This window comes from Sparus aurata, chromosome 23 (assembly GCF_900880675.1).
Source record: "Sparus aurata chromosome 23, fSpaAur1.1, whole genome shotgun sequence".
NCBI lineage: Eukaryota > Metazoa > Chordata > Actinopteri > Spariformes > Sparidae > Sparus > Sparus aurata.
Window position 1 is genome coordinate 9252072 of NC_044209.1, and position 22408 is coordinate 9274479.

At 46.4% G+C, this 22408-nt stretch overlaps 2 protein-coding genes across 4 annotated transcripts; one reads left to right on the forward strand and one right to left on the reverse strand.

The window, feature by feature from the left end:
* Nucleotides 1-891: 891 nt before the first annotated feature.
* mmd2a (monocyte to macrophage differentiation-associated 2a) lies at nucleotides 892-14905 on the forward strand. 2 transcript variants are annotated; one of them, XM_030408614.1, is made up of 7 exons: nucleotides 892-1253; nucleotides 5307-5388; nucleotides 10096-10256; nucleotides 11463-11537; nucleotides 11621-11722; nucleotides 11932-12001; nucleotides 12344-14905. In XM_030408614.1, exons 1-7 carry the CDS (start codon nucleotides 1225-1227, stop codon nucleotides 12542-12544), a joined length of 720 nt encoding a protein of 239 aa, XP_030264474.1. In that variant the 5' UTR covers nucleotides 892-1224; the 3' UTR covers nucleotides 12545-14905. The 2 variants fall into 2 exon arrangements, with proteins under 2 accessions (XP_030264474.1, XP_030264475.1); XM_030408615.1 differs by lacking the exon at nucleotides 892-1253 and adding an exon at nucleotides 2800-3306.
* Nucleotides 14906-14955: 50 nt separating this feature from the next.
* ap5z1 (adaptor related protein complex 5 subunit zeta 1) lies at nucleotides 14956-22271 on the reverse strand. Of its 2 annotated transcripts, XM_030408612.1 has the most exons (18): nucleotides 22074-22271; nucleotides 21464-21601; nucleotides 20957-21137; nucleotides 20524-20674; nucleotides 20287-20399; nucleotides 19978-20152; nucleotides 19744-19797; nucleotides 17958-18098; nucleotides 17801-17838; nucleotides 17532-17694; nucleotides 17234-17412; nucleotides 16961-17103; nucleotides 16756-16874; nucleotides 16260-16387; nucleotides 16062-16159; nucleotides 15837-15969; nucleotides 15422-15636; nucleotides 14956-15332 (listed from the first exon to the last, which is right to left on the reverse strand). In XM_030408612.1, exons 1-18 carry the CDS (start codon nucleotides 22112-22114, stop codon nucleotides 15080-15082), a joined length of 2463 nt encoding a protein of 820 aa, XP_030264472.1. In that variant the 5' UTR covers nucleotides 22115-22271; the 3' UTR covers nucleotides 14956-15079. The 2 variants fall into 2 exon arrangements, with proteins under 2 accessions (XP_030264472.1, XP_030264473.1); XM_030408613.1 differs by lacking the exon at nucleotides 19744-19797 and having other exon boundaries at nucleotides 22074-22270.
* Nucleotides 22272-22408: the final 137 nt, after the last annotated feature.

A 22408-nucleotide genomic window follows, 5' to 3' on the forward strand; every position in this document is an offset into this window, starting at 1 on the left:
TGGGAACATGCAAAAACCAGGAGAACGGGATGTAGAGAAACAGGCACTTCTCACTTCACACACACACACACACACAAAATACCCCACCCACAAAACTCCCCCCTGGGATCTGCTTCTCCTGAAATCTCCACAGACTTGAGTGCGCTCAGCTCAAGGTTGTTTTGACTGCACCGGAGGAGCAGCTGTTAAACCTCCCACCGGTGTGCAGCCTCATTACTCATCATGAGGCCGATAAGTAGGCAAATATCAAAAGGGGAACTCTGTCGTTTAGGAGGAGAAATTCAAATATTTACAATATTTATGACTTAATAATGCAAACTTGGAAATATCTATCTTTTCCTGTAACTGAATAAACAAGCTGTTCTCAGAGGAAAATAACGCCCCAAGAACACTGTTAGAAGCTAGAAAGGTGGCAGGGTCCGCCACATATAAACAAACTAAAACAGGATGAAATTGTCCTTTAAGGTCAGCTTGTTTATTCGTTGGTTCGTTTGTTTGTTGAAATTGGACCTCTGAATTCCTGGTTACTGGTTACTGCCCACCTCTCAACAATAAAGTCCAGTTCCACTTTTGTTTACACTGGCTGTTTTATCTCAAGGTTGGACAAAAAGAGCTTCCCCCTTTTTTTATTATCAGGGTTCGTTATCACCTGTGTGTCTCTGACATTTGTGTATCTTCCAGCAGCATTTAAAAATGTCACACAGCCCAGTTGAAAGTGTAAACTGAGAGGAGGGTGGAGAAAGTGTGGCTGTGTTGTGTATGTGTGTGTGTGTGGGGGGGGGGGGGGGTCTGTGTTTGCTGCCGTGTTATCATCAGCCAGAGGAAAGGGGAGGGGAGGAGAGGAGGGGTTACAAACCCAGTCCCGCGGAACATCCTGCGAACACATCTGAACTCCACTCCGTGCAGCCTGCCCCCTCTCTCTCTCTCTCTCTCACCACCTCGTGCTCACGCCGGGATGGCTCGTTGTTTGACCTCGCGACACTTCGGATAGAAAAAGAAGTAGTCCAGTTGACTCGTCGCTGCGGTTTCTTGACTCTGCTGGTCTCTGCCCCTGTCGGACTTGTGTGTTCATGTTGGGACGCGCGGCGGCGGGACATCCGGAATGGGGAATCCGTAAGAGGAGACGACGCTCGCGGGCGTGCTGTTGGTAAATAGAGCGCGAGCGCACCGACGCGCGCGCCCCCCCCCCCCCCCCCAGACACACACAGAGAGCCTACGCACGAGATGGACTTTAAGAAGACAAAATTTGGAAGGTAACTGGTGTTTTGTCAGGGAAGTTTGGTGCTGATCGGTGGCACCGTGTGTGTGTGTGTGTGTGTGTGTGTGACACATTCTGTGCATCCATGCGCACTGACGCGCTGGCACAGGAGCCATCAGAGGGATGTTATAGATTAGTTTGAGTGTTGAGTGTGTTTGTGTTTTGTGTGTCAGAGAGACAGAGAGAGGGAGATGTAACAAGCAGGGGCACCATTACTTTTATCACCAACCAAACACACCAAAAGAGTCTGAAAAGTGCGCTAACTAAAGGGGCTCTATGTGGTTTTGGAGAAGAAATTTACATGCACACACACAATTTTAATATTAACAATATTAACGAGGTAATGACACAAACTCAGAAATATTTTATTTTTTCATGACTGAATAAACAAGCTGTTCTCAGGGGGAAATAAGGTCCTCAGAACACTGTTTGAAGCTAGAAAAGTGGCAGGGTCCGCCACATTTAAACAAAGTGAAACCATGAAAAAAATTAAACTATGTCCTCCTTTAAGGTCAGTCTGTTTATTCATTTTATTTACACAACAGTGTTTGTTTGCTTATTTATTTTTGTTCAGGCATAAGAATATCAGTCAATCAAGATCTTTCTCTTCTTTCCCAAAACTACATAGTGCACCTTTTACAATTTAATTTAGTTTTACTTTTAGAATCACTATTCTTATTTCCCTGCATCCATCTGTCTGATGTCCAGGTGACTTGTTTGCTATACTTCAATTGTATTCCTTTATTTTTTATCATGTGCTGCTGTACTCCTTTGGATATGGCACCAAACACACACACACAGCATTTTATAGTATATCATGTTGAATTCTTCTTATGCGCATTCATCACATAGAAAGCCTGTACGTGCATGTGTGTGTGTTTGTGCGTGTGTGTGTGTGTGTAAACGGGAGATGGCGATAATCGTGAGAACGGGAGTTTGAGTCCCAGAGGAGATGAACTCGATCTTCACTGTAAAAGGAATAGGCCTGGAGTTACAGAGAGCGTATACAAACACACACACAGACAACCACACAACCACACACACACACACACACACACACATTCCTATAGTGTACACATTAGCGTACCCCTGATCCAAAGGTTCTGATCCTCTTGGCCGTAATCGATCCTATTAATGTATGGAATGTGCTGTAATGGGATTTTGTAACTAAACACTCGCTTTGTGGGGCTAAAGCATGCCACACACACACACACACACACACACTCACTCAAACACACACACACACACAAACACACACACATACAACGAACTGCATGACACACACAAAACAAAAACAGAAAGTGTGTGGAAAGACGAGAGAGAAGAGAAAGAACAGTGTGCCGATGAGGACAACAAAGCTCTCTCTGATCAGAGCCTGTGAATCCCTATCCCTTCCTTTCACTTCATTACACACACATACACGCAAACACGCACGCACGCACACAAACACACACACACACGCGCGCGCGCGCACACACACACACACACAAACACACGCATGCACACACACACTGAGTTCTGTCATAACTGATTAAAGGACTTCAGACTGTTCCATTCAGGTCCATTGATGGCCCTACAATAACACAACAGGAAGATACAATTCTCTTGTTGTGCACTTGGCACGGCCTGCAGGGAAAAACAAGAGGGATGTCAGCTTCACAATGATCTTATGTCACTTAATGTTTTCCCTCCATGGATTGCACCTTTGAGAAAGACAGCGCATGTGACACAGGACTTGATTTATTGCCGTTTGTAACAGGACTCGTGCAGACATTCACATGTGAGCAGAACTTTGATAAATGTGATCATGAGTCTGTGTTGTAGTTATACGCTGACGGGATCATGAAACTGAAAGGGAATGACTCCTGAGCTCCTGGTGTTCTGCCATGTTTGTGTTAGTAAGCAGGAGAAGAGAAACAGAAAAAATGTGGAGGGTGTGTGAGAGAGACAGATGTTTTCAGGTGCACCAGATAGCCCTGATGCCCTCTATCAATTTAGACCCACAACAGGAAAACACACTGAGGTTTCTTGTCATGAGGGCTCTGGTGGTGAGTGCAAACACACGTGCACACACACACACACACACACACACACACACACACATACACACACACACACACACACACCCCTATCCTGGTTTAAGTCCTTACCCTAAAGTTTAATAATTTACATAATCAGGACTTTCGTTTTTGTCCCCATAAGGATAGGTGGTCCCCACAATGTGAGTGCGTCAACAGATCTATATAAATCCTGACAGCATGAGTAGTACGCATAGACACACACACACACACACACACACACACACACACACACACACACACACAGCTCAAGCTAAGATGTTGAACAAGCTGACCCAAGAATGTTACTTGCATGAGTCTCTTCTGTCCACCAAACCCCGGTCACACATTACAGCTTTTCAAAAGATGGTGATCACGAAGGAAAATGAGCTGTTAAGGCAGGGGAAACATCGTGGACCAGCTCCAGCACCATTAGATAAAGTTTTGTAAAAAATGTAAAAACAGATTTTTAACAGACTTTCTGAATTCAGGATGCCTTTTATCACACACTGACATCTCAGCTGGGATTCCTTCCTCTCACAAGCCAAGATTATCTTGCGATCTCAGCGAGTGGTTTGACTTGTTTCTAATTATTTAGTAGTCAAAGGACTCAGATCATTAGTCTCGAAAGGTTTGGACACTGAAACTTTTTGACTTTTTTCAATGTCTCATTAGTGTAGCTTAGTTGATTTATTTGACATAAGAGTAACACTGGTGCCGCCACATTCAACCATGCACCAACCCCAGATGTGCTGCACACAGGGTTAATAGCAAAATCTAAATTTAACCCTAACTCCGAGCTAGAAGGAAGAAAAGCAAAACAAAACAAAAAAACACACACAAAAAGGAATAAAATACAGTTCAGTTACAGAAGTACAACAATGCAAAGCGATATAAGTTCACTGGAGTGTTTTGGTTATCAGGTGTAGGCATGTCACAATGAGCATGTTATTGACTTCCATACATATGTTTTTTAGTACACATCGCGTCTTATCAACATATCCACGTATGTATATGACTGCAGTGCTGACCTCTATATTGCCCGCTCTCTTTGACGTGTTTGTTAAAATGAGAGCGTCACCAACATTTTAGCCGACATGATGCCAGAATAGCGAGCGGGGTTCCCTCACCATTATAAAACTTGCACTGAAGCATTCTTTTCACATGTTTTTATTGTTTTGTTTTGTTTGATTCATTTGTATTATTTCCACATACCAATTGCTTTCTCTGAATATGAAGCATTAACAGTTTATTTCTCTTTGCAGGGGTGTACTTGAATTAGTATTGTTTTATAAATTAACATTTATTAACGACAACATTTCCTGGAACAAAAGGTAGTTCCTCTGACTCTCTGATTGCTCTCTTCACTGTGCAGAATTAATAGACTGTAACAACAAACAGCGATGGGATTTTTGTGTGCGTGCGAATGCGTGTCGGGAATGAGGCGTGATGTTGGTGTGTACGCGTGTGATGATGAGCCGTTGGCCTAAATGTGTAATCAAGTTGCACAGCTGACCGACACACACACACCTGTGGCCCCTTCATGTGAAGCTACCCTCATTTTAGTGAGTGTGTGTGTCTGTGTGTGCATCTTGATGTATAAAATGTGGTTTCGTAACATCTCCAGATGTGTTTTTTCCCTGTAAGCCGGGATTGAGAGATTTACTGCTGATTAAATAGTCTACACAACACACACGCGCGCACACACACCCACACACAGGCACGAATAGTAACGATGAGGCACACTGAAATTCAGACAACGTGATGTGGATTAAAGACCTGTAAATCCTCCAAGAATGAACATCTTACACACACACACACACACACTGGCCTTCGTGTACTCAGCTCACAGTAACTTTATTATTACCTAATAAAGCACTACCTTGTTTTGCCTCGTTTTTCATTCACTACCTGAACGCACCGCTCTGTCTCTGCCCCTTTTCCCTCTTCGCCTCCCCCCTCTCTCCCCCCTCGCCTCACCCCTCTCTCAGGTTCATGAACTGCAGGGTGCCAGCCAGTAAGAGATACCAGCCCACTGAATATGAACACGCTGCAAACTGTGCCACGCATGGGGTGAGCCAAACAGACAGAAACCCACTCTCAAAGTTAAAGCTCTCTTTTCTCCCGTCACTCCTGCAGTTTTATTTTTTGTTTTTTACTCTCGCTTGTCTCCGACTGCCACACGTTTTTTTCTTGCATGCAGTGAGTTTGTCTGTTCAGAGAGGACTCTGAAAAGATGGAGAGGATTGCGAGGAATGAAACAGGGAGGATTTTTTGGCCGCGCCACAGAGGCAGTGGGCTATAATCTGTGATTCGGCCTGTAGCTTTCTCTAATCTGCTGTAATCCCTGTGGGTTTCCGCCTCTGAGAGAGCAAGACAGACAGCGAATGAGACAGACAGTGAGAGATGAAAGAAAACGGAGGAAAACAGGACAATAATGACTGTAAAGCCGCAAGCGGGCTGAGTGAAATCTCTCCATGATACCACTGTCCATTTACCGATTCATTACCTCTGTCAGCTCAACCAACATCCTAAACTTTAGTTGGAGACAGAACCAGTTAAAGGGATGGCTTGAAATTTGGAGAAATGCTCTAATTTCCTTCCTGAGAGTTGGATGAGAAGATTGATACCACTCACATGTTTTGATGAAGCTACGGTCAGGTTAGCTTAGCATCAAGGATGGGAACAAGGGGAACATCCAACCTGGCTCTAGGTGAACATATCCACCTTGTTGCATTTTGCGGCTAACGTACAATAAATATTGTGTTGATGAGTGAGTTGAAGTGGTGATGGCAGCTGGATTTTGTTGCTGTTAGACAGAGGCACGCTAGCTGCTTGCAGTCTTTATGCTAAGCTAAGACAAGCAGATGCTACTGGTAAATCCATACCTAGTGTACAGACTACAGGAGTGTATCGATCTTCAACCTGAGTTCTTGGCAAGAAAGAGAAGAGGAGCGATGCTCAAAATGTTGAACTATTCCTTTAACAGTGGTTGCAGCTGTTTCTCCTGGATCCAGAGAGAAAACTTTAAAATATCGGAAAAGACTTTCAACAGGTTCCACAAAATTGTATTAGGTTTGTCAAAAGTACAAGTTTAAGCACAAGTCTAATGTCATGAACACAATGACTTACAATTGAGCCTATTACTACTATCATTTATCCAAAGTAATAGAAATATTAGACAATTACATATAGAACACTCCTCCTTGAACCGGCACCTTATCATGGTGGAGGGGTTTGAGCACCCGAATGATCCTAGGAGCTATGTTGTCCGGGGCTTAATGCCCCTGGTAGGGTCTCCCAAGGCAAACAGGTCCTAGGTGACGGGTCAGACTAAGATCGGTTCACTCGCCCCCGATGAATATAACAAGACCAAGGACGTGCACGTCGCCCGGATCGGCGTCACCGGGGGCCCCACCCTGGAGCCAGGCCTGGGGTTGGGGCTCGCAGGCGAGCGCCTGGTGGCCGGGTCTCTGCCCACGGGACCCGGCCGGGCGCAGCCCGAACGAGCAACGTGGGCCCGCCCTCCCGTGGGCTCACCACTCGCGGGAGGGTTCAGAAGGGGCCGGTGCAGAGGGATATGGGTGGCGGTCGTGGGCGGGGCCCCCGGCGGCCCAATCCCCGGATGGTGACTCTAGCCATGGGGACATGGAATGTCACCTCACTGGGGGGGAAAGAGCCTGAGCTGGTGCGGGAGGTTGAGCAGTACCGGCTAGAAATAGTCGGGCTCACTCCACGCACAGACTGGGCTCTGGAACCCAACTCCTTGAGAGAGGCTGGACTCTCTTCTACTCTGGAGTTGCCCGCGGCGAGAGGCGGCGAGCTGGTGTGGGCTTGCTTATAGCCCCCCAGCTCAGCCGCCATGTGTTGGAGTTCTCCCCGGTGAACGAGAGGGTCGTTTCCCTGCGCCTTCGGGTCGGGGATAGGACTCTCACCGTTGTCTCGGTTTATGGGCCGAACAGCGGTGCAGAGTACCCGGCCTTCTTGGAGTCCCTGGGAGGGGTACTGGAGAGTGCTCCAACCGGGGACTCCGTCGTTCTCCTGGGGGACTTCAACGCCCACGTGGGCGATGACAGTGTTACCTGGAGGGGTGTGATTGGGAGGAACGGCCTCCCCGATCTGAACCCGAGTGGTGTTTTGTTACTGGACTTCTGTGCTAGTCACAGTTTGTCCATAACGAACACCATGTTCAAGCATAAGGGTGTCCATATGTGCACGTGGCACCAGGACACCCTAGGCCGGAGATCAATGATCGACTTTGTGGTCGTGTCATCTGACCTCCGGCCGTATGTCTTGGACACTCGGGTGAAGAGAGGGGCTGAGCTGTCAACTGATCACCACCTGGTGGTGAGTTGGATCCGCTGGCGGGGGAGGAAGCTGGACAGACCTGGCAGACCCAAACGTATCGTGAGGGTCTGCTGGGAACGTCTGGCAGAACCCTCTGCCAGGGAGATCTTTAACTCCCACCTCCGGGAGAGCTTTGACCAGATCCCGAGGGAGGCTGGGGACATTGAGTCCGAATGGACCATGTTCTCCACCTCCATTGTTGACGCGGCTGTCCGGAGCTGTGGCCGTAAGGTCTCCGGTGCCTGTCGCGGCGGCAATCCCCGAACCCGGTGGTGGACCCCGGAAGTAAGGGTTGCTGTCAAGCTGAAGAAGGAGTCCTACCGGGCCTGGCTGGCCCGGGGGACTCCTGAGGCAGCTGACGGGTACCGGCAGGCCAAGCGTGCGGCAGCACGGGCAGTCTCGGAAGCAAAAACTCGGGTCTGGGAAGAGTTCGGGGAGGCCATGGAGGAGGACTACCGGTCGGCCTCGAAGAAATTCTGGCAAACCATCCGGCGCCTCAGGAGGGGGAAGCAGTCCTCCACCAACACTGTTTACAGTGGAGGTGGGGAGCTGTTGACCTCGACTGGGGACATCGTCGGGCGGTGGAAGGAATACTTCGAGGATCTCCTCAATCCCGCTGACACGCCTTCCATAGAGGAAGCAGAGGCTGGGGACTCAGAGGTTGACCCATCCATCACCCAAGCCGAAGTCACTGAGGTAGTCCGTAAGCTCCTCAGTGGCAAAGCACCGGGGGTGGATGAGATCCGCCCTGAGTACCTCAAGTCTCTGGATGTTGTGGGGCTGTCTTGGCTGACACGTCTCTGCAGCATCGCGTGGCAGTCGGGGACAGTGCCTCTGGACTGGCAGACCGGGGTGGTGGTCCCCCTATTTAAAAAGGGGGACCGGAGGGTGTGTTCCAACTATCGGGGGATCACACTCCTCAGCCTCCCCGGGAAAGTCTATTCCAGGGTACTGGAGAGGAGAATTCGGCCGATAGTCGAACCTCGGATCCAGGAGGAACAATGCGGTTTTCGTCCTGGCCGTGGAACACTGGACCAGCTCTATACCCTCCGCAGGGTGCTCGAGGGTTCATGGGAGTTTGCCCAACCAGTCCACATGTGTTTTGTGGACTTGGAGAAGGCATTCGACCGTGTCCCTCGTGGCATACTGTGGGGGGTGCTCCGGGAGTACGGGGTCGGGGGCCCTCTGTTAAGGGCCGTACGGTCCCTGTACTGCCGGAGCAGGAGCTTGGTTCGCATTGCCGGCAGTAAGTCAGACCTGTTCCCAGTACATGTTGGACTCCGGCAGGGCTGCCCTTTGTCACCGGTTCTGTTCATTACTTTTATGGACAGAATTTCTAGGCGCAGCCACGGGCCGGAGGGGATCTGGTTCGGGAGCCAATGGATCTCATCTCTGCTTTTCGCGGATGATGTGGTCTTGTTGGCTCCTTCGAGCCGGGACCTCCAGCATGTCCTGGGGCGGTTTGCAGCCGAGTGCAAAGCGGCTGGGATGAGAATCAGCACCTCCAAATCCGAGGCCATGGTTCTCGACCGGAAAAAGGTGGCCTGCTCCCTCCAGGTGGGAGGAGAGTTCCTGCCTCAAGTGGAGGAGTTTAAGTATCTTGGGGTCTTGTTCACGAGTGAGGGAAGGATGGAGCGTGAGATTGACAGACGGATCGGTGCAGCGGCCGCAGTAATGCGGTCTTTGTATCGGTCCGTCGTGGTGAAGAGAGAGCTGAGCCGAAAGGCGAAGCTCTCGATTTACCAGTCAATCTACGTTCCGACCCTCACCTATGGCCATGAACTTTGGGTCATGACCGAAAGAATAAGATCCCGGATACAAGCGGCCGAAATGAGTTTCCTCCGCAGGGTGGCAGGGCGCTCCCTTAGAGATAGGGTGAAGAGCTCTGTCACCCGGGAGGAGCTCAGAGTAGAGCCGCTGCTCCTCCACATCGAGAGGAGCCAGCTGAGGTGGCTCGGGCATCTGTTTCGGATGCCCCCGGGACGCCTCCCTCGGGAGGTGTTCCTGGCATGTCCCTCCGGGAGGAGACCCCGAGGAAGACCCAGGACACGCTGGTGTGACTATGTCTCCCAGCTGGCCTGGGAACGCCTTGGGGTCCTCCCGGAAGAGCTGGAGGCGGTATCCGGGGAGAGGGAAGTCTGGGTGTCCCTGCTCAGGCAGCTGCCCCCCGCGACCCGGCCCCGGATAAGCGGATGAAAATGGATGGATGGATGGATATAGAACATATTAGATGTACATATAATTTCCAAATTACTGGATGACTGAATTGTTTTGAGTTATTTGAAATAAGAAAAAAAAAAATCTCGGATTACAGTTTCTAAAATGTAAATATTCTGGTTTCTTAAAGAGTAATTCCAGCACTTTCACATGTTAAATAATAACAATAGAAAATAATGTGACACTATGCTTTTGTGGCATTTTGATCCTTTCCAGTTGTGGATCCTCCCCAGTTTGGTTGGCGGGTCAGTGCTCTACTTCCTGTCTGTTGACCAATGGCATCGCATGGCTGCCTGGCTCTATGGCAGCGGTCTCACCGGCCTGTTCGTCACCTCAACGCTCTTCCACACCGCTGCCTGGAAAATCAGCCACCTCAGGTGTGTGTGTATAAGTGTGTATTTGTGTGTGTGTGTGTGTGTGTGTGTGTGTGTAGCAGAAAACGCTGGTAGGGGATTGGCAGATGTGCATTTGTGTGTTTATGTGCTGCTCTAGCAGACATTTACATCACACTCAGACATACAGTTTGTTAATTATGACACAGCCAGAAGGCCAAAGACCAAAGAACAGATGTGGCGTGGAACTGAAAACATATTTCGCATCAGCTCCAGCTCACACCCTCTGAAAAACATTCACTCACATATTAACAGTCAAACACACGCTAACGAACAAAGTCTTCAGGGTTTTGTCAGCGTTCTTGTCAGATCCTGCACAAAATACATAATGGAAATGTTTGCGATAGAAAGAAAGCCTTGTTCCTGAGCTAATTTAGAGTCATATGGAGAACTGAGACTGCCAAATTCAGAAATCAATAGATAAAGAAATTGATGCATCGATAAATAGATAAATGAATAAGGATAGCATTAAATGTACCAATAAATGTAAATGTAGGCGTCTTGAAAATATTCTTGTTACAATCAAATGTAACATATATTAATAAATCTGTTTTAATTTGCTTGTGTATTTATTCCCCGAATACTTACTATTACTATGACTTTTACACTAAATTAGTTAGGGATATCGGGATATGGGTGCATAAATCATACATTTCTTACTGCTTTAAGGCGTAGTTTCTCAGAAATAGACAAAATATAAAGACAGCTTCAAAACAGCAGGGGGCAGCATAGCGTTTACTGCTGCTCAGTACAGTCTTTGCTATCTCTGGCTGTAACGACTAGCTAGCTTTTGGAATGAAAGCTGAAACAGGAATGAGGCGATTCAGGGAAAATCAGACAAAGGCTGGCTAGCTGGTTAGCATGCCAACTCGAGTAGGTGTCTCTGCATCATCCTCTTTGGCCAACAAAAAGGTCACCGCTGTTGTCTCTTTACATTCATTACATAACACTGAACATTGTGAATACCTTTACATCCATATCTCACAAATTGCTCCTTTTAATGTGGTGAGCAGATCTCAGATCTTCCTCCAGTTCTGACACTCCGGCTCCTCTGGCCTTTCACACACTTTCCAAAACGACTGCAAACTAAAAATGTGCCCCCCTGCCATATACCGAAACAATCTTCAGTAAAAGATAACGGTTGTCACGATGAAATGAGCTCCTATATTCCGTCTTTTTGTCACTGTGCAGGAAGGTGGAGCAGCGTTTCCACATGTGTGACAGAATGGCCATCTACTTCTTCATAGCTGCCTCCTACTCTCCCTGGTGGGTCAGTCGATACATGATATGCAGTTCGGTGGAGAACGTAGCTGCTTTGCACGCTCAGATGTACTGATTTGTTTCCGTAGGTTGATGCTGAGGGAGCTGGGTCCCTGGTCGTGCCACATGCGCTGGCTGATCTGGGTCATGGCCTGCGTGGGATCCATGTATGTCTTCTTTTTCCACGAGAGGTAACGCAGTCTCTCTCTTTCTCTCTCTCTGTCTCTGTCGTCGTTCTGCTCCGTGTCCCAGTTTGACACAATCGACCTGAAGCTAAACTCCTGTCCTCAAGTGTTTACAACACACACGCTGGCACCCTGTTTGAAGCAGAAACAGAAAACAATCACATAAAAGAATTTGGGAGATATTATCTTTTCACGTCCATGTTTTCTATCTGCAGGTACAAGCTGGTGGAGCTGTTCGGGTATGTGGCCATGGGGGCTGTTCCTGCTTTGGTCATCCTGTCTATGGTAAGCACAGACCACAAAGGGTTTTGAGTGTTGTCTCTTTCTGCTTCGGAGAAACAAAAAAGGTTTTCTGTAAACCCCTCTTCCGCTGCAACAGACTTCCTGCCATTGTGTGGGAATCGGACGGTCGCCATTTAAAGATACAAACCGGTGATTTTGTTTGTTTGAGCCCGTTACCTACAAAGATCTGGTCACTGAAACAGAACTGCCAAGTATTTTTCCTGTGTATGCGTTTTTAGACTGACTTCCTGTCATCATGGACACTTTGTCATATGTTTTATCAACAAAATGAACATGACGCGTTTGAGCAGACGTTCTTTAACATCTGTTCGTGCATGTCTCCAGGTGGAGCGCGCAGGCGTGTGTGAACTGGCGGTGGGAGGTGTCTTCTACGTGGTGGGCGTGGTCTTCTTCAAGAGCGATGGCCTCGTCCCCTTCGCCCACGCCATCTGGCACCTCTTCGTGGCGGCAGGAGCGTGCATTCACTATTACGCCATCTGGAGGTACCTGTACTTACCTGGGACACTGCTGCACACGTCCAGGTGACTAGCCGCCGTCACCTGAGGTCACATGGTTCCACGTCACAGGACTGACTAAGAGAAAGTGTGTTTAAGTCACGGGACCACTGAGTTTTGACTACAGCTAACCTGAGTCGTGAGGTTACATGTAGAGATGGTGCTTGAAATTCTCCTGGTGGGGCCAAAACCCTGAGGGACCAAACACTATGAGAGATGTTGAACAAACAGGACAACACTTAATGTGCCAGGAAGTTCAATGACCAATCCGTATGACCAAAATTAATAGCTATGAATTTGGGAAAATGTACTCCTCACTTTCTTGCCAATAGGTAGATGAGAAGATTGTTCCCACTTTTTCCTGTGTGTAAACTAAACATGTGGCTGCAGCAGCAGTCAGTTAGCTTAGCACAAAGACCGGAAAAAGGGATTACAGCTAGCTTTGCTCTTTCTGAACATAACAAAATCCACCGATCAACGCCTCTAAAGCTCACAAGTTAGATTAGATTTAACTTTACTGTCACTGCACGTAGTTTAAGTACTGAGACAATAACATGCTGCGCACATAGCTCGTTTTATAGCTTGTTTGCACAAAAAGCACAAGTCTTAAAGTATCTGATATTACGTGTACCTAAGTATGAAAAGTACAATCAAAGTAAATTACACATATATTTACGTGTATGTAGTACTATAGATTATTAGCTTGGCCAATTATCAGATCTGATATTAAGCATTTTTCTGATTATATGAATCAGTGTTTTTTTTATCTAATTGTTGATAAAATATGTTAATCTAATAATGCACTCATTTGGCTGTGATGTAGCATGCAATGCGAAAAGTAGTAACTAAAGATAAAACATTAATGTAGTGAGTAGAAAGTACGATACCCTGCTGAAAAAAACAACATAGACCAGCTACTAAACACAACATATGCTGGTCTTGGTGACTCACCATCAAGACCAGCATATGTTGTGTTTTGGTGCTGGTTTTAGTGCTGCTCTATGCTGTTTTTTCAGCAGGGTATTTGCCTCAAAAGAGTATAAAGTAGCAGAAAATGGAAATACTCAAGTAAAGCACTTGAGTAAATGTACTTAGTTGCGGTCCATCACTGACTGTGGAGGTTGTCGGGCAATCAGCAGGTTCTCCAGGACGTCACTACTCCTATGCTAAGCTAAGCTAAAATAAACTACGGTAAGTGGCTGCCGGTGGTTGCTTATTAATTACAGTACACATATAAGGGTGGTAACAACTTTCTCATCTAACCCTTTGCAACAAGGAACATTAGCATATAATAGTTGAAGTGTTCCATCTATCATCATCTCTGTAACTGAACTGACAGCATGGAGTCTGCGACTACACCTCCTGAACTATCCCGGGCTTGTAAACTGCACTCTGTTTCATGTTCCAACCACAAGTGACGTGCCAAATGTTACCACACGGGCATTCCTTTACATCGGTGCTAGACCCGCTTTGAAACAGCGAAGCTCAAGTGTCACAATTACTTTCATTTTATTTTCAGTTTTGTCCATTTTTGCACAGCGGCAAAATGTGAAAATCGAATGTTGGCACGATAACCCACGAACATTTCAGTCAGAGAAAGTTCTTGTTCACAACTATTCTTTGTTAGATGTTACAAGATCTTCTGACTGTGCTGCTGCTGGTTTCAGGAACAAACATCTGAGGTTGACTTTGACTGCATAAAGCCAACAGCAGACACACTCAAGGTCACCAGTAAGAGCTGGGTGGCACACATGAATTAAAGTCAGTCGGAACACAAGACTTCAGTTAAATCTTTAGCTGTCACCTGCAGAGGGTAACGGGCCTCAGCAAAGCTGATCCAGTTGTGATTCTGTTGTGATCCACAGTTAAGTCGTCATAAATCAGTTCTCATGATTTACTCTGATGTGATTTGAAAGATTAAAAAGTCTAACCCGAGATTACAATAGAGCGAGTGTCTCACTAACTGTATTCTGGGTCAAATGTTAAACTCACAAAGAATGTCGAGGCCATTTCCAGTGATTATGTTGTCTAGAGGACCGTGATCGCCAGTTGTTTTGTTTAAATGATGCACTCTTAACCTTGAGCACTTTTCTATCTGCAGCAGTGACGTAGAATTTCCTACAATCCTCTGAATATGAGAGAATTTACACGCAATTGTTATATGTGTAGATTAAATATGAAAATGTTTGTACTTTTTTCAAAAACACTTGCAGGTTTTCTTGAACCTCCTGTATGATTAATTTGTTTTGGGTTTTTTTTTAATCAGAGAATCTATTTTTTAGAAAACAGCACTTACTCAGGAAAGCGTTTCTTTCTTTCTATTTTTGAATCAGATGATCTATTTTGTAAAAATGTTATTTTCACTGTATTAAAGAAGAGACACTATATTGAACCGAGAGGGCTCTGTGTGTTTTGTGGATGCCAAAAATGCTTCATCACATCAACTTTCAATCAAATAATGTCATTTATTTACAAAAATATGGTGCAAAAAATCAAACTAGACTCATTAAGATTGTTTGGTTTTCTTTATACTGATGCATTCTAATTGTGTTTATGTGTGTGTGTGTCACTGTGAGTGTGTGAGGTTGGTTAGCGCCCGCAGTCGCAGCGGCATGGCCACGTTAATGTCTCGGTGCCACTGGGGTGTGGTAACATGTGGAGGTGGGGTGAGGACGCTCTGGGCCACGCCGGGGGCCTTCAGCAGCGACCACAACTCCTCCCCTCGTGTTACTATGGCAACGAGGTCGTCTTCATCGGAGCACCAGGCGACTGAACCGCCTCTGGTGACTGTTCTCAGCTTGGAGAGGAACAGAGACACCCTGAAATGGATAGAAACACACAATTACATCACACGCGGGAAAAAAAAAAAAAAAAAGACGATTTAAAAAACTGTACTGCTGTCAGTCACCTGGGTATGAGGTCATGTGATCGTGACGCCAGCTTAGCCAGAGCGCTCATCAGAGTGGTGATGACTCTGGGGGCTGCGCAAACAGCTCCAGGTGCGGGGGCAGATGAGGTGATCTCAAACAGCACCGCCTCCAGCGCCTCGAAACAGGAAGTGATGAGGCTCACAGAGCAGCGAGAGTCACATGACACCGACAGGTACTCTCCCAGCACCCACACCTGAAAGGGAAACAAGTTAGATGTTATTTTATGTCAGGCTTCGGCACGTTTTACTGCTGAGTGTGATATTTCACAATACTTCAATGCATGGGAAAAAATGCTGAGATTGGAGAAAATGAGACGCTGTGAGTTTTGTACAGGATCCAAAATACACGGAAAATAATACACGATCCTGCTCTCTGCCGTCACAGCTTCATTACCACGTGCGTGTAGATTTCCTCTTTGCTGTAGACGTTGGCTGTGGCCCCAGCGAACTCCAGCAGCTCGTGAGACTGGTCCACCACCAGGGAGGGGTGGAGCTTGCACAACCTGAGCAGGTGGCAGCTGAACACCCTGCAGAGACAGTGAGAGGGGTGGAGCGGGTGAGGAGCTGAGGGTGAAGACACGCAGCGGAGTAACACTTGAGTTCCTCTTTATGTGCTCACCTGTGTATCTCTCTGCAGTATTTAGGTATGTTGAGGAGGAGGCTGCTTCTCTCCAGCATCACCAGGATCAAGTGGGCTAAAAGCTTCTCATCAGCTACCTGTGGAACAGGAGCACACATTGTATTGTTTTAATTACCTGAACTTACACGTTTCGATGCGCAGTAGTTCCAGTCATGAATTAATATTGAATCTCTTCACCGTGATGACTGTGTTGAAGAAAATGTGCAGCAGCACAGGGACGGTCTGGGCGCACTGAACAACTCTCGGCCAATCAGCAGCCTCGGCTAGCAGCTCATGGAGCGTGCTCAGTCTGTCAATTGTGTCACCTGTGGAAAGAAAAATAGTAAAACTGTTGCTTGCAAATTGCTGTGTTTCTAGATTAACTGCACTACATGAACTTTAAATTGGTCATGAAATAGTCTCAATGTAAACTGATGCCCCCAGGGTGGGCAAAGTCACTTAGAGTCAATTTAGTTTATTAGCTTAGCTTAGCACAAACAGGGCAAAGCTGGTAGTTTAGCTTTGTCCAAAAGGTTAACAATAGTTAAAGAGCCTTATTTGAAACATGATTTTTTAGTTAATCTGTTCAAAAGCCAAAGTGATTAAATGACATTTTCTTTTGGTTTATGTACAGGAAAAGGAAAAAGCAACTTTCCCAAAATGTCAAAACATTCCTGTAATTGCCTGTTATTACCTGAGCCTGCTTCTGTTCGAAGCAGGAAGAGGAACAGTCCTCTGAAAGAAGGATTCCGAAATGCATCAAGCGACAGGAGGCCGCGCCCGCCTGGGTCAGCGATGGGCAAACACACTGACCTACAACAAACACACTTATTATTATGGTCAAATCAGTCTAATTGACAGTTTGCATATTGTTTGGACAGTTGTGCTCTGAGGTCCACCTGAGTTGTAGGACCAGTGTGGCAGAGAGACAGGGCAGATCCAGCAGAGTGTGGAGGAGCTCCACCGCAGTTCCAGTTGTCACCAGGGAGGGCAGCAGGTCGACAAAGTCATCCACCAGCGCCGGGCTGTCCCACGCCAGCAACTACAAACACGGACAGAGAGAACGCAAACCGCTCGGTATAATGTGAACTCCTCGCTCAGTTACAGCAGGTATGTGTAGAAGACAGAGCAGTCGAAAGGATCTGTGCGAATGCGTTTCGTCTGGTTTTCACCTTCAGCAGGTTTGGGAAGGAGTGGGTGTACTGTGGGACTCGGAGCTGCAGGCTCTCAAGGTTCAGTCGAAGGAAGCGTAGAAGCTCATGTGCCAGGAAGTGGTCGTTGAAGAGCTCGGCAGGGAATCGGCCAAACACCAGGTTCCACACGCTCTCACAATCCACTGCGGCCATCTCGCCTACATAAGTACACAGTTGACTGTTTAATCTTCAGTGCATCAAGGAGCTGAACTGATTGTGTGAAGATAAGAGAGAGCCGTGAGGTTGAGCACGTGTACATGTGGATGTGAATACACACCGTGGTTGAGGTAGAACTGCGCTATGGGCAGCAGGACCCTGGCAAACGACAGGTCTGAGCTGAGCCGGCCAAAGAGCCCCTTGATGCACGGGAATGTTCGGAAGACCAGCGAGGTGTCCTCTACACACACGCAGTCCAGGATGCACACCGCCTCCACCAGACACTGAGAGAAGGAACAGGACAAATAGAATTAAGGCCCCAGTGTAAAAACCTGCTTTCCGCCTAATATTACTAAAGCTATCGTGCTAACAAAATATATACAGGCTCACCGCTTTCTGCAGGTCTGTATCTGTCTTTTTGTGAGCCTCTGAGACAAGAGAGAAAAAACACACATCACATCTGCCACAAGAGTAAAATATAGAGTACAGATACAAAAGAAAAGGCAACCTCTGGCACGCGTGAGTAATGTAACGCGCGCACACTCACTGCGATCGCTCTGCTCGATGAGGCGTTGGCAGTACTGGAAGGCCTTCTCTCTCAGACGCTCCTTCGGAGGCAGCAAGCGGCTGGAGGAGGAAGTCGCTGAAACCATAGAAACCACCGACCCGTCCACCTCCGACCGGTCATCTGACAACACGGGAAGGTCAGGAAGGAGAGGTCACGACTCAAAGCCTGCTCAAAAATATAGTTTATACAGTTGCTTGGGGCTTGTGTCAAAAGAAGAAAAACCCGTGATCGATGAAGGGTGAAGCTTCACAATTTACTGGTGCCTCAGAGAGCAGCCACATTCAGATTTGAAAGATTTGCAGCAAAACTACATGATCGTCACAGCAGTGCAAAAAAAAAAATACTAGTGTGATATAATTTCTAGCTGACACTGTGGAGTCACTGGAGTATCATGAAAAAAAAATACATCTGCATCATCATTCATTTACTTCTTTAGATATTTATTTATATATTTTTTAATACATATATACTACTCTAAACAATAGGGAGAGGCAAAAACAATAGCAAATAAAATGGTGGTGAAAGGGGATAAAAAAAAATCAATCAAGGAAAATGTTACTAATATGCAAAAATAAATGCATTGTTAAGACGCATGTAAATGTATACACAAATAAATAAACAACTGAACTATTAAACATGAATGAAAAATGCTTTAATTATTATTTTATGTTTTGTTATTTGTCTTTCAACATTCATTTCTAAACACTTTTACAGATATTATTCTCTCTACGACACTCCACCGGCTCCGCAGGCACCAGGTAATTATCTAAGCAAAGTCACTCACGGGCTAATTTAATGAATATTTTATCACATCTCGACTCATACAAAATGTAAAAATGTTCACAGAGCAAACTTAGCCTAAACTAAACCAACTGGGTCAATTAATATTTCATGGCAGCAAATACATATTTTATACAAGGCTTTTGCGGGAATTATTGTACTGATAAATACTGCAGCACATCTACATTTATTGCTCAACTTCTGGACAGAAACAATACAGATTTTAAAATGAAGCACTAGCCTTGTGGATGTTTTGCTGCAGAGATAATAGACGGAAAATTTAAATCAGAGTGTTGCAGCGCTCAGGGCTCAGCATTTAAGAGCGGCCATACGTTTTAAAAACCACCAGATGTCACTCTAGAGCTTTATCTGCCTGCAAGATCAACTTGCTGTGAGCTTTAGATGAGAGATTAATAGACGGGTTGAGAGACAGAGGTCAATCACTGACCAGATCACATCCCTTGAGAAAGATGAAAAAAGACAGTTGTTGACAGGTTGACAGGTCCATGCTTAGAGAAAGTCTCGAGCTGTTCAGTCCGATCAAGCAGAGAAGGGCTGGAGGGCAACAAGAACCACTGCACACTGATTATTAATAGAAATTACACCTGAAGTCTGCTTACATTAACCCACAGTGTCAAGACGGCAGAATCTGACTGCTCCCTATATTATAACAAGCACCATGTTTAGTGGCTCCATTCTGACTGCAGCTGACGTCAGAGCCGCTCACGAATCACAGTGATTAATTCGTGTTTACAAACTCACAAGAGGATTAAAAAGGAAGATTAAAGGCACACACACCCCCGGTGAAAGTGTCGTTAGGAAGAGGAGGATTTTCTGGTGAGATCGTTTGTTAGATCGGGTTCGGCTGCGAGTCGCGATCATATCGTGTGTTAGCCCCGAAGTTAAGGAGAAGATGTAAAGGTTCAGCTTGATCTCAGCATCTCAGAGGCATGCAGGGAGCGTCCACAAAACTCACATATCTTACCATAAGAAAAGGAGTGGGAGTGGGAGAGGGAGAGGCTGAGCTGCAGCCTGTTTGCTGGAGATGATGAAAACACAGAGCAGGTCATCGGAGATGGCTGATGGAGCGAATTAACAGCCTTCGACGTACGCACATTGAGGCTGGTGTTTCTTTTTGCAGATATGACATAAAGTGACGACTCTCTCTAGCATGGGAAAGCAAAAGGTTGTGGTTTGCATTTTATAGGTGAGGTCATACCGGTGTCGGCTGTGGTGTTGCCGTTGGAGACAGAGTGGTAGGTGAGAAGCCAGTGGCGAAGCATAGAGAAGGAATAGACGTTCATCCACTGGTCGTCGGTGAAACCCTGGCCCACACACAACACGGTGAAGAAATCCCCCGACACTGTCCCATCCAGCTCTGCTATGGGCGCCGGCTGACAGAAAAAACACAGGCACAAACGTATTTATTGACATTTTTCTTATTCGTTCAGTGTTTTCTGCACTCAAGCCTCATTCAAAATATACAATAACGTCGTAAATCTTCACAGAAAAACAGTGTAATGCTTACCTGACGTGACCGTGGTCCCGTGAAAAATCCTCCCGAGGAAGCACCGACTCCCTGAGTGATGCTGGCATAACGCAGCCAATCGACAAGCTTTTTACTCAGGAGGGTCACGTGATCTGTAGCAGAGAGATGGAGGGAGAGAACTGTGTGGAAATCGTCCCCTTTGCACGATCGCTTGATCACCGATTAGCCCCCCGTTTTAACTTTCTGTTTAAGCTTTGCCACAATCTTGACTGTTACCTTCAGTGAGGGACTCGGGGCTGTGTGTGAGGACGGTGTTGAGGATGGGCAGGGTGTGCGTGAGACAGTGTGCTGGCCCCTCCGATTGTCGGCTTTCAAGACTGCGAAGGAGCTGAGCGCAGAGTGACGACAAGTCGGCCCTGGATCCAGCCTGTTGGAGAGTCCAAGTTGGCAAGAGGCGGTGATTAAGATGGAGAGTAGAAAATAAGCTTAAAAAACAATCAAAAACTCAAAGACTCCTCAGTTACAATCATAAATGACAAAGAAAAGTAGCAAACCATGTAATTTAAGCTGGAACCACCTTTCTTTCAATCAACCCATCAATTAAATGACTAATCGATGCGGCTCTACAACAAACAGCCTCTTAGAATCCCACATACAACTCAAAATAAATACGAATGAAGCCGAACACGACATATGCATCACTGCCCACCTGTGAGAGCAGCAGAGCAGCAGCATGGCTGTTCAGCTGACCGATGTTCTCCTGGTTGTAGTTCAGTTCCTGGCCAGAGAGGGGCAGTGTCTCTCTGAGCACAGCTGAGCTCAGCACCTGAAGCTGCTCCACAGGTGAGGAGAGGAGGGATACAAGCCTCTTCTGAAGCTCCGGAGGCAACCTAAAGTGGATGGCAACAGTGGACAGTGGCAGAGGTGTTGTGAAAAAAGGGTTTGGAACAGAAATAGAAGGATGACATTGATGAATGGGAAGTTGGAGCTCTTTGTGTTTGAGCATGCCATCTGAGAGGGCCACGGACAGTGAATGTGAAGTTAAAGAAAAGCAAGGAAAGAGAGGCTGAAGAGGAGACAGGAAGGCTGATTCAGGAGAAAGTTGAACTGAATACAGACAGGAAGGCGTGAATGAATCATCAGTCTGAAACGTGCACATTGAACTGAAACGGAGGCTCTTGCATGCTGTATTGGAGGTTCAGGTTGGAGCTCTTACGTCCTGGTGTACTTGGTGGCAGAGAGGATGAGGTGCAGCCTCTGCAGGGAGTCCACAGTCTCATGGCCGAGCTCCTTCCCCTGGAGCAGCTTGATGAGTCTGCTGTAAAACTTGTTCAGCTCAGACTCCTGGATCTCCCTGGAAATGACACACAGAGCACCTTGTTTGGTGACACCTGATCTACTGTGCACAATATTCATGAACTCCACTTCTGATATTTGAGCAGTACTTTGGGTCTTTTGCCAGAAAAACAAATCAAAACAGAAATATCTTAAATATTCCCGGTTACAGTCTCACAAATACGAACTTGTTCCTCTTTTGAGTGCAGTGTTTTTAACTGAAAGCTTTTTTTGACAATTGACGGAATAAATAACATTACATTGCAAAAACAGGCATGATAGTGAAATTGATATCCGTAAGCTGCAGTCCTGCCTGTGAAAAAGAGCAGTGAAAACGAAGCTAAATGGGCGAAAACATTGAAAGTTGAAGTCACACAGTGACACTTTGACAGGCTAGCGAGCGTTAGCATTGTTAGCTTAGCAGAGTAAATGACAGCTAAACAGACGAGCTGAAGATGGCGGAGACAGTTGTCCTGTTGCCCTTTTCTTACCTCGCCTGTCTTATTAAACTCTCTGAGCCGTGAGAGTACATTTTTCAGAGAGAGTCGGGCATCTCTATGTTGCTGCCTCTGTGCGGCGGAAGGTAAACAGTGCGCTCGCTAATTGAGTCCTGACTGGAATCACATGACCATCACTTTGGTTCCGTCTTCATCAGGGGGACGTGATGGAGCAAACCTGTGGAAGCGGAAACTCACTCACACCTACTGTACCGACACCAAAATACACATAATAATTATTAGAATGAGAATTATTATATACTTTTAATATAATATGAGAATAGACTTTTTTTTTTTTAATTATTTTGTTAGGGAAATCAAATCACTTT